Source organism: Arachis stenosperma, chromosome 6 (assembly GCF_014773155.1).
Source record: "Arachis stenosperma cultivar V10309 chromosome 6, arast.V10309.gnm1.PFL2, whole genome shotgun sequence".
Taxonomy (NCBI): Eukaryota; Viridiplantae; Streptophyta; class Magnoliopsida; order Fabales; family Fabaceae; genus Arachis; species Arachis stenosperma.
In genome coordinates, this window is record NC_080382.1 from 52,937,401 (window position 1) to 52,950,158 (window position 12,758).

General features: G+C 41.1%; 1 protein-coding gene across 1 annotated transcript; it reads left to right on the plus strand.

Moving 5' to 3' along the window:
• The first annotated feature begins 303 nt into the window (after positions 1–303).
• Positions 304–702, plus strand: LOC130934049 (uncharacterized). Its single transcript, XM_057863640.1, has one exon. The coding sequence runs from the start codon at positions 304–306 to the stop codon at positions 700–702; it is 399 nt and encodes a 132-aa protein (XP_057719623.1).
• The last annotated feature ends 12,056 nt before the right edge of the window (positions 703–12,758 follow it).

The window sequence follows — 12,758 nt, forward strand, 5'->3', positions numbered from 1 at the left end:
AACAGGAGACTAACAGGTTTACTCAAGAGGCATGGGATAATTCATAAAGTATCAACAGCCTATCACCCCCAGACTAATGAGCAAGTAGAGGTGTCTAACAGAGAGATAAAGCGCATACTGCAAAAGATAGTCAAGCCTCATAGAAAGGACTGGAGCACCAGGCTCCAAGATGCGCTTTGGGCATATCGGACAGCAAACAAGACACCGTTTGCGATGAGTCCTTTCCGTTTGGTTTATGGAAAGGCATGTCATCTCCCAGTTGAGTTAGAACACAAGGCCTTCTGGGTGGTAAAGGAATGCAACATGGACTATGAGAGAGCCGGAGCTGAACGGAAGTTGCAATTGCAAGAATTAGAGAACCTTCGCCTAGAAGCTTATGAAAACTCCAGGCTGTATAAAGAGAAGGTGAAGGTTGTGCATGACAAAAACATCAAGAGAAGAGAGTTACAACCTGGGGACTTAGTCCTCCTTTACAACTCCAGAATGCGGCTCGTGCCAGGCAAGCTGAGATCTAGATGGGACGGTCCCTATCGAGTAGAGATGGTGGAACCATACGGAGTCTTTCACTTGAGCCATCCTTCAAGCTCTGAACTTATTAAAGTCAATGGACATCGCTTGAAGTTATTCCATGGCAAAAAGATGGCGAAAAACCAGGAACTAGAGATCTTCCTCTTAGAAGATCCGCTTACAGCAGAAGACTGAGCTAGTGGAGCGTCCAACTTAAGGACGTTAAATCAAAGTGTTGAGAGGGAGACAACCCACCATGGTATGATCGTTCCTTTCCCTCCCCTTAATTTCCTTCGTCAATAATTCTTCTCAGTACTAATTCCTATATTCTGCATCTCATCCGCATATTGCATATTGCATATATAAAAAAAAGGGATTAAGGCATGCGACGCACCAGCGTCGTTGACGCGCTCGCGTCCTAGTACTGATGACAAGTCATCTTAGCCTAGTTTCACTAGTCTTTTTCTTTTGTTTTCACTTGAATTATGCACTTTCTTGAGGTCTAAGCAAGCCAATTTGGGCAGATTTTCATGCTTCCTTTGATTGAATCAACCATAGATGAATTAATGCAATTTCATGAGGTTTTATGCTATATTTGTTACATATTGTGAAAGAATGAATATCTCATGATTTTGAGCATAGCTTTGATGTGTTTGGTTGATTAATGATAGGTGAAGAAGGCTTAGAGAAAGGTTGAAGCAAGAAGGAATGGCTAGGAGGAAGAGAGGACAAAAAGTTTGAGCAAAAGTTTGCCTCAAACTTTAGCTCAAACTTTTGGAATAAGTGAAAATGAACCAGGAAGCAAAAAGCTGGACCAAAAGTTAGCCTCAAACTTTTGCACAAACTTTTGGGTGAAAAGTTTGCCCCAACGTTAGCCCCTAACTTTTGGGCTAACGTTGGCACATGCAAAACTCTCCCTGGGCACCAAAAGTTTGCGCCAACGTTAGCCCCTAACTTTTTGGCTAACGTTGGCACATGAAAATCACTCCCTGGCCACCAAAAGTTTGCGCCAACGTTAGCCTCTAACTTTTGGGCTAACGTTGGCGCCATAAGTGCACTAAGGAAGGCCAACGTTGGAGCAAAAGTTAGACCCCTAACTTTTGCACCAACGTTGGTATCAGCAAAAACATGGAGGCTGATATGAAAAGTTGGAGTAAAAGTTTGCCTCAAACTTTTACTCAAACTTTTACTCAAACTTTTGCAACATTCAAACCCGGTTCACTTGGTTCACTTCGGTTCCTCTCCAAACTCCAAAAGCAATCAACCAAAGCCTCTCTCAACCCAATTCGACCCAGAGCAAAGGCCCAACTCAAGGCTTGAAGATCATTTGAAGAAAGTGTATAAATAGGATAGAATTCAAGTTATTTGAGAGCTTTTCTTTTTAGTTCTCATAGGGAGCTTTCCCTTTTAGTTTTTAGAATAGTTTTCGGAGAGCCTTTGGTATTGAGTGATCTTTAATTTCTTAGTCTCGGGGAAGGAGAATCCATTTCTCTTCCTCTTAGTTTTATTGCTTTCAATTTCAATTACAGTTGTCTTGGATCTTGGGTTGGAGAATTGAAGAAATTCTGTTTCAATCTCATCCTTGGATCTCTCTGTTTATTTACTGCTTAATTGAATTTCAGTTTCGGTTAATTGCTCTTCATCTACTTTCTTTGCAATTTACAGTTCCCTTGCAATTGTTCTTGTTGGATCTAGGAAGGCATTGAGATCTAGACTTAGTTTTCTAGTCTCTGGGTCCTGAGATCTGATTCCAAAGTTTACATTCTGTTTTTGCTTTTCATGTTCATTTACTTGTTTTGCTTCAGATCCGATTCAACCCAAACCCTCTTTTACTCTTCTGTTTGATGCAATTTAATTTTTCTTGTTTAAATTCTGCAAATCCAATCCCCAATCCCATTTACAATTCCAGCCGTTTACATTCTTTGCACTTTAAGATTCCGCAATCAACATTCCTTGCATTCTAAGTTTTAGCCATTTAATTTCTTGTTCTTTAAGATTCAGCACTTTAATTTCTTGCCCTCTTTAATTTCATGCAATTTACACATTCCCTTTACTTTCAATGCAATTTAATTTCTGCAAATCACAAATCACTCAACTGAATCTTGATTCGCTTGACTAAATCAACCACTAAACCAAAATTGCTCAATCCTTCAATCCTTGTGGGATCGACCTCACTCCCGTGAGTTTTTATTACTTGATGCGACCCGGTGCACTTGCCGGTGAGTTTTGTGTCGGATCGTTTTCCGCACATCAAGTACCTTCGCAACATTGAAGAAAAGAAACAGAGAGTTACGCAGGAGTGTGGCTGGAGGCGTGCCCCTGGCACCATTTGTTCCACGCGACCGCGTGGATGATGCAATCGCGTTATTTGTAAAATGGCCTCCCCACGTGTCCGCGTCAACCACGCGAACGTGTGGGTCTGCAATTCGATGTAAAAGGGTGTATGGCAGTGAGTTGCGCTGGAGTTGGGCTGAACCTGTGCTAGCCACACAAGCCCTGCCGCGTGAACGCGTGTCCCACACGTCCGCGCCGGTTTCATAATTTAGCCATCCACGCGATCGCGTCAACCATGCGACCGCGTCACCCTAAAATTTGGCAAAACATGTTTCACACAGAGAGTTGTGCAAGCGCGGGCTACCCTCGCGCCACTAGCGCAAATCATGTCACGCGTCTGCGTGACCGACGCGTCCGTGTCACCTCATTCAAGGGCTGTCCGTGTGACCGCGTGACCCACGCGTCCACGTCGCTTGCGCCGCCCAACTCATTCAAATCTGCCAGATTATCTTATCTTTTCTTACCCCAATCCTACTTTCCCCCCCTTTTTTTCATTCTCCCTTCTTCCTCCCTTCTCCTCCCTCTTTCTCACCACCATTATCAAGGTTTTTCTTCTCTTCTTCCCTCCCTACTTTTTCGTTCTTCTTCTTATTTTCATGTTTTCTTTTTCCTTCTCTTCTACTTTCCCTATCCATGTTTTCTTTTTCTTTATTTTTCCTCCTATTGGTGTTGGAGATTTATTTGGGTCATTATTTTTATATGTTGCTTGTGGTTTGTTTAGGACTTGTTTAACAGTTATATATTATTTTTATAGGGTTATTTGCATGTTCAATTTAATACTTTCCATACCTTATTTAACATGCATGCTATGTGTTTGTGAAAACGCCCATATGGCATTGTGCACTATTTTTAGATTTCTTTTAATCTACTACTCTACATGCATGCTTTTCACAAAATCCTTTTTTCTATTTTATTAATTTTTATATAATTGTTATTACAAGCATATTGTTAGTTTGGAAGACTTGGTAATCTAACTTGGACATTAAATGTTTGATCTATACTACTCATGCCCTTGCCGGCATGCCAATAAACACCTTGCATTTAACTGTCATCACATGCAGTTGCTATATTTCTGTTGTTGATTTTTCACATGTAGTCATGACCATGTGTTAATATCATTATTCCTTACTGTGCATTGATTACCGCCTTTCCCATTCTTTTCCTTGCTATAACCCTTGAAATGTTCATGTCTTTACTCGTTCCCTTTCAAGATGGCCACCAAGAAAGGCAAGGAGAAAGCTACTCCCAAATCCACAGCAAGGAGAGGAACAAAAAGAGCATTTGTGGCAGAGCCATCTTCAACTGCAGTTAAGCCCTCAACAAAACGAATTAAAAGGATTATAAAGGTCGATGAAAAGGAGAAAGCCTTCCCAGCAAAGGACACTGCACGATTTCCCAATCGCTATTGTGAGCAGATGTTTCCCATTCTGGCAGCAAGAAATTGCAACAATGAACACCTTCTTATCCTTCTGCCTAGTATTGCCGAATTTGTTGAGCCGCGAATTGCACAAAGACACTGGAAATTCCTACAGAGACAGCCACAGCAGGTTAATCTTTCTTGGGTAGTTGAGTTCTACTCAAATTTCCACCTGCCGACACTGTAGTCTGTTTATGTCCGTCAGAAGCAAGTCCCTATTACAGAAGAGGCCATTCAGCGAGCCTTATATCTTACCCCTACTCCAGAAGGACTGGATGCATTTCAAGAAGCCACACTCAAGCGCCAGACGTACAAATTTGACTGGGACGCTATTCTCAGAGTTATCGCACAACCTAGCAGCAGATGGATTTTTGGATACCATCGTTCCCGTCATAAGGGAATATTGGCTTTCGCACTCACCTTGGAGGCTCACGTATGGGCACAGATTATGTCCCATTACGTCTTTCCGAGCACTCATGAGTCCTCCTTCACTGCAGACATGGCCCTTCTACTATGGTGCATCCTCACAGACCAGCCTCTAAATCTACCTAGACACATCCAGAATGCTTTGGGACACGTGCAAATTGTGGACAACCTACCTTTCTCCGCCTTGGTCTCAAATCTTGTCTCAGCAGCCGGAGTCTCCAACAGAGCTGGGGACACCAAAGCCATACTTCCATGGAATGATCAATATGTCCCTAACGGGAGATATCTCAGGCCACCACCAGCCACTACCAGCCAGTCCGCAGAACATGCTGCAGACATTCCACCTTCTACTAGTCAGCTGCTGCATCAAATACTGCAGAGGTTGGACTGGCAAGACCAGAAAGTGAAGCTACGAGAGCGCCGCAACCAGCGCCGATTCAAATACCTCAAGGAGCTACTCACAGGCAACCACAGACCTGACGAGGACCCAGGCACTCTGGACTCCACTTCCTTTACCAGCACAGGGAGCCATGATGGTCCCGACTGTGGAGATACTGCCACCAGCCCACCCTTGTTTCTGACAGATGGCACCAAGGACAGTGCAAAGCCTTAAGTGTGGGGAGGTCGGTCAGTACCTGACTTCTAGAGGTAATTCTTTCCCCTAACACCAACTTTTTTTCTTTAGAATAGGATAGATCGCATAGTAGTAGGTTAATTGCATGCATGTTCTACCTGATTGAAAAGATAATAAGTTTCTTTTAAGACCCTAAATTTTTTTTTTTGAAAAATTTCACTAATCTGAATCAAAATATTTATGTTAAATTTGTTTGAATTTGTAATTGGAACATGGTTTTTGAGCTAAAGAACACACAACCCGTGAAACTTTGAGCCTTAATACATGGTTACACTATTTAACCATAAACATTTTTTTCTTGTGTGTTTACTTCTCTATAATTGTAATCTAAATTTTGTTTTATCCTATATGTCCAACGTTAATGTGTTATATGCATGCATATGATTGAGGCCATTGTTTGTTTAGCTCACATATCCCAAATAAGCCTACCTTTTTAATTACCTTTGTTAACCACTTTGAGCCGTCTTTAATCCCATTTGTTCTACATTTTACCACATTACTAGCCTTAAGCAGAAAAACAATTTAAAATCCCAATTGAATCTTTGGTTTGTTTAAGATAGAATTTGTGTGTTAACTAAGTATGGGAAAATTGTGGGAAAAAAGGGTAATAGGGGAATATGTCATGATAAAATAAGGGGAATTTGAATACCTATTCATATGAAACCATAAAAGAAAGATTACAAATCTATGTGCATTGATAAGTTAAGTAAAAAAATCTTTATTTTAGTGAATAAGGGGACAAAATCACCCCAATGATAAGTCAGAGTTCAATAATCAATGCACATGTGATAAAATTAAAATAAAGGTTGATGCATGAGTATGGAATGTGAAAAAAAAAAATTTGGGTAGCTAAGTATGAATGTTGAAATTATATAGATTATATGTATGTTAGGTGAAAGCTCGAGTTAAGTGAAGATTCAATGTATAAGCTCACTTAGCCATATGTAGACCCTCACCCTTACCTTAGCCCCATTACAACCGTGAAAATACCTCATGATGTTTGCATTGGCACTTTAAAATTGTTGATTGGTTAGGTGAAAAACAAAAATTTGAAAGCATGATTAGAGAAGGATAGAGTGATTACCCCATATACTAGAGAAGATTGGAGTGCACACGCACCAGCAATAAGGGTTCAATGCTCGATCCTGTGTTCCCTGCTTTCACGAGCTATCTTCTTACAAATCTATCTGCTTTTACTGTATGATTTGAATTAGTGGAATCTGCCCCATGTTTTGTCTTAGAGAACTTATCTATTTTAATCATATAAACAAAATCATATAATTGCATTCATGTATATATAGGTTGCATTGCATTGCATGAGTCTCACATATCCCTATTCATTTAGATTTGTCTCCTTCAACTAAGCATGAGGACATGTTAATGTTTAAGTGTGGGGAGGTTGATAAACCATTATTTTATGAATTATATTGTGTTTAATTGAGTGGTTTTATCAAGTCTTCACACACTTATTCATATAATTTGCATGTATTTACAATTCCTTCCTAAAAATATTCTATGATTGAAAACTTACTTCCTAAAGATCTTTTAATTGTATATTTTTATTCTCCTTCATACCATTCGATGCCATGATCTGTGTGTTAAGTGTTTCAGGCTTCATAGGGCAGGAATGGCGTAAGGAATGGAGAGGAAGCTTGCAAAAATGGAAAAAATACAAGGAATTGAGGAGATGAGCAGCGAGAAGTGACGCAGGCGCATGACTCACGCGGCCGCACAAAATAGAGGAAATCACAGTGACGTGCTCGCATGCCTGACGCGACAGCGTGGATTGGAAGCTGCACGAGTGACGCGAATGCGTGGTGCACGTGTGGCACGAAAAATGCTGAGTGACGCGAACGCGTGGACGACGCGGTCGCACGACGTGCGCGATCTGCAGAATTACAGAAGTCGCTAGCATAGATTCTGGGCCGCGTTTCAACCCAGATTTTGGCCCAGAAATACATATTAGAGCCAGGGAACATGCAGAGACAAGGAGGAGAATTCATTCCTCATAATTTCTAGTTTTTAGATCTGATTTTACTCCTCCCTGATACGTAAAAATTAAGATTTCACGTACAACCGGCAAGTATACCGGGTCGTATCAAGTAATAAAACTCACAAAGAGTGAGGTCGATCCCACGGAGATTGGAAGATTAAGCAACTTTAGTTAATGGTAGATTTAGTCAAGCGAACATAGTTTTGATTTCATGAGCATTTTGATTTTTGAACATAATTGCAAGAATGTAAATGACACAAAATGTAAAGAACTAGAATAGAGAAATAAAATGGAAGTAAATGACGGAAACTTAAAGTGCAAGAAACTTAAATGACATCAAAAATAAATTGCAAGGAATTAAAGTGCTGAATTCTAAAGAGCATAAGAGTGAGAAATAAGAAACAGAATGTAAATGACAAAATAATAAATTGCAAGAATGTAGAAGGGAATTGGGTAATGGGTTTTCAAACACTAAGAACAAAAGAAATGAGAATTAATGATGGAGAGGATCATTAGGGATCAGAGATGTTAGTTTTCATGAATTGATGTTAGTCAAATCCTTCTCAATCATGGGTATAGATCTATGGCAAGTGGGTGATTGAACCCCAATCTCTTGGTGATTCAATCTCTCTCAACATAACCAATTGCCACTCTCGTGATCTAATTGTTCATGAGAAGAGATGAAGCTCATATATTATCCAGCCACACAATTTCTATAATCTCAACCAAGGAGAGTTACATCTCACATACTAACCAAGGTATATTGATTAAAGAAATCATGAAAGGATGAACTCTAAACTGAATTATGTGGCTCATTCCTCAAACTCACCACATAATTCATATAGATTAACCCCTCTCTCGATGGTGGTTGAATCTGTGAAGATCAAGAGTTCCCTCTTTAAATCAACCACTAGAATTGAGGAGAAAAGATGGGTTCATCAATCCATTCCAACAAACAGAGCTCCTCCCCCTAATGAAAGTGGGGTTTAGTGAGTCATTGCTCCAATTTCAACAACAATTGCCATCAACAAGAATTAAACTGAATGTAAAGGAAGAAGAAGAAGAAGAATGAAATGCTTAGAACTTCAAATTGAAGAAGAAAAATTCCAATAAAAATCAAAGAAAAATGCTCTCCGGGTATCCTCCCGGAAGTACCACAAGAGTTCTCAAAAGTAAAGTGCTGAGAGTCTAAAATTCTAAGTGTCAAAAGTGTCAAAAGTGTAAAAAGTGTAAAAAGTAAAAGTGTAAAAAAAGCCCCTCTAAAGTACAAACTCAATCTCTATTTATACTAGTCCTAAAGATCTTCAAGTGGGTTAGCAAGATGGGCTTCCTCTTTGTTGAATTCTTGGCTCAATTGGAGGTGTTTTGGCCTTTGTGATGAATAGGGGAAGTAGAGCAAGTTGGCACCAATTCTGGCCCATTGATGGGCGTTGTTGGCAATAACTCAGGCCTTAGTGCACGTTGGCAACGTGCATGCCAATTTCCTGGAAGTGAGTTTGAGACTTGGGCGTTGCTAGCCCAAGTTGTTGCAAACAACTTGCTCTTCCTCTTCTTGGCCTTACTTTCATGCTAAATGTAGCCCAGAATTTGAGTATCAACCTTCAGCTTCAATATGGACTATTATACATCATTGGAAAGCTCTTGATGTCTATTTTCTAATGCCACTGGAATCACCTCAATTGGACTTTCCTAGCTCAAGTTATGGTTCCTCAAAGAAGGTAAGGTCAAGCTGCCAAGTTGTTGCCAAGTTGTTGTGAATAACGCACCCTCAACCCCAAGTTAGCAACGTGCTCGAGCATGACTCTCCCAAGGCAAGGACTTGAGGCTGGCGTTGTTGCAAAACATGCCCCCTTTGTGCACATTGGCAACGTGCTCGATCCCACATCCAAGGATCATCTCTAGCTCCCTTGAATTTCATTTCTTGTTCTTGTTTTTAGGGCCTAAAGATGACTCTGGTTTGGCTCCAATCTTGTGCTCCACCATGGACTATTATATATGGTTGGAAAGCTCTGAATGTTAGCTTTCCAACGCAACTGGAAGTACTCAATTTGGATCTCTGTAGCTCAAGATATCTTCCATTGAAGTGGACATGTTCAGGCTGCCTTGTTTTGGTAAGTTGGCGTTGGCAACGCCCATCTAGCGTTGGCAACGTGAGTGGTGCGGCATTTGGGCGTTTGGAACGCGGTTTGTGCGCCATTGGGCGTTTGGCACCTTGGTTGGTGCGCCAATGGGCGTTTGGCAGCTTGGTTGGTGCGCCAATGGGCGTTTGGCAGCCTGGTTGGTGCGCCATTGGGCGTTTGGCAGCCTGGTTGGTGCGCCAAGACTTGGTGCCAAAATTTGCTTGTGTGTGGCGTTGGCAACGCCAGATTCAAGTTGGCAACGCCAACTTTGCTTCTTCCAGGGCCAAGCTTGCCTTGCTTGTGTGTGGCGTTGGCAACGCCAGATTCAAGTTGGCAACGCCAACTTTGCTTCTTCCAGGGCCAAGCTTGCCTTGCTTGTGTGTGGCGTTGGCAACGCCAGATTCAAGTTGGCAACGCCAACTTTGCTTCTTCCAGGGCCAAGCTTGATAGTGTGGCGTTGTTAGCCTGCGTTGTCCTCAAAAACGCCAATGCTTCCTAGCTCAAACAACGTGCTCGAGCTTCCATATTAGTGCCAAAATTGCTTGTGTGTGTGGCGTTGGCAACGCCACTCTCAAGTTGGCAACGCCAACTTTGCTTCTTGTCTTCCTCCAGGGCCAAGTTCCTTGCTTGTGTCTTGTGTGTGTGGCGTTGGCAACTTGGTTCTAGAGTTGGCAACGCCAACCTTGCTTCCAGGGCCAAGTTTGCTTGGTTGTGTGGCGTTGGCAACGCCCATCTTGAGTTGGCAACGTGCTCGAGCCTCCTTTCCTAGCTCCAGGCATTGCTTCCCACGTTGCCAGTGAACACGCCCATAGAAGCTGGCGTTGGCAACTTGAATGTTGCCTAGTCTTGGCGTTGGCAACTTGGATGTTGCATGTGATGGGCGTTGGCAACTTGGATGTTGCTTAGTCTTGTGTGTGGCGTTGGCAACTTGATTCTAGAGTTGGCAACGCCAACTTTGCTTCCAGGGTTGCCAAGCTTGCTTGGTGTGGTTGTGTGTGGCGTTGGCAACGCCAATCCCAAGTTGGCAACGCCAACTCCTTGCCTTGGTTGCCTCCAGGACCAAGCTTGCCTTGTGTTGTGGAGTTGGCAACGTGGATTCCAAGTTGGCAACGCCAACTCTGCCCAGCTTGCATCATTCTTGCTTCCATGCCTCCTTGTTTCATCACCTATCATCAACAAGGGAAATAGCTTCAAAGTCTTACCAATTCAAGCAATAAATTTCATGAGATTCATTCATACTCATTCATATATGCATTCCTTAAATCATTTGCATGAATTTGGCTAGAATTAACATGTTCCTTAATATCATCATGCATGGAAACAAAACTCATAAAAGGACTTGTTTATTTAGAGAAAATGAGTGAAATTAAGCTAAAACTAACTAAGCTAACTAACTAATAATGCAAATATGCATTTGCATCACAACACCAAACTTAAAGTATTGCTTGTCCTCAAGCAAAATATAAAGGACTTTGTCACAAGAATTTAAGATGTAAGACTTGAATGTTCTTCCAGAGAGTAATTTTCATTGAGCATATTGTCCTCACTTGTGTGGTCATTAATTTATTGTAATTGAACACAACTATTCAACTTTTTCAATTAAAATGCTTGCTTCCCTACTGAATTGGTTAACTTCACTAGACTTCTTTCATACTTTAGCACATGATCCTTGAACCAATTTTTTTCTGCTTATTTCTTTTTCCTTTTTTTTTCTTTCCCTTTTTCTTTCAATTAAGCTCGAAATCTTGTCTTAAGGCGGCTCTTTAGCATAAGCTTTCAATCAACAATCCCAAACCAGTTGGTTCAAGTTGTTAAGTGTTGAGACACTCTTAAAGATTTACTCACTCAAGCCTCTTTCCTTAACACATTCAGTCACAGGCATATAACATTGAAATTTTGTTTGGATAGTGGTGTCCAGCACCTCTTTGGGTTGCTAAATGTTCTGTTATAGAGCTACTCTTGATTGTGGGTTTTCAATCGATAATCCCGAATTAGTTAACTCAAGTTACCGGGTGATGAAGCACCCCTCGGATTTACTAGCCCAAGTATGTCTCTTAACATCAGTCACCACAGACACATATCCAACTTTTGTCATTGATGCCTAGCCTTTCATTCTTTGTATTCTATTTTCTTTATTGTCAAGGTTATTTGTGCTTTTACTAATAAAGTCCTTATGATCCTTAACCAAACTAGTCTTGTATAGCAAGCATTCTTTTGAGTTCATTGAACCTTGATTCTTTCACAATAAAATACTAGCACTTTTCCTATGGGACAACATGATCCTTTTTAAGCTAGATTTCTCTCTGTTCTTGCTCAAACTGCATCTTTTATTCCAATGACAAGTAAAAGTATTAAAGACAAGCAACCATTCCAAATCTGTGAGTGGTGATGCATGGAATGGGCAACATAAAAGACAATGCTTCAAAAAGAAAATGCATCCTAGAAGGTATACCATATTTCAGACATACATCTTCTTTATTTAATAAAACATAAAGAAAAACATAGGAACTTCACCACCTTTAGTCTTCATGTCCCTTTTCCTTTGCTTGATTCTCCTTGCTTTCCTTTGCCTTTTGGGTCTTCTTTCTTTTTGCTTCTCCTTTCTCCTTGTTGTTGTGTTGTTGCATCTCCTTTTAGATCTTCTTTCTTTTTGCTCCTCCTTTCTCCTTGTTGTTGTGTCGTTGCATTCCCCTTTGGATCTTCTTTTTGCCAAATTCCTGAGCTTATCATTGTCTCCTGTAGCCTCTGTTGATTGAATCTCACCCTTGCTAGTTCTTGCTGTTCAAATATCTTCCGAGCCTCATTAAAACATTTGATTTGTGGGTTGATCAATGGGGGTGTGGAACAGAGGTAACTAAGCTTTTCTTGGGTGCATATGTCATAGTCAAGTCTGTCCTTGTGCCTGGCTTCCTTGAACATTCTGTTTTCATTGAAATCTCTGTAGAGTGTTTCATGTCTAGCATCCAACCTATGGAGAAGTTCTCTTTGCTGAGCTTGCTCTATCCTTAGTTGAGCTTGTTCTTGTATCACTTTCTCCATGGCTTTTTCATGTTCCATAGCTGAATTGTTGATGGCTTCTTGCATCTTGGCATATTGTTCTTGTTGCAACTCCATCATGTGTGTTTGGTACTCATTTTGTTGGTTCATCCATTGAACTTGAACCCCTCTTTGTTGATCCATCAATTGCCAAAGGTCCCTTTGTTGTTGCGCTTGTTCCTCTTGGCTTCTTTGAATTTGTGAATATTGCCCAGAAATCCCTTCCAAGGCGGCTTGGAGTTGGTTCATGTTCAAGGTGTGGGATTCATCCATTTCTTGAGGCTCCTCCTC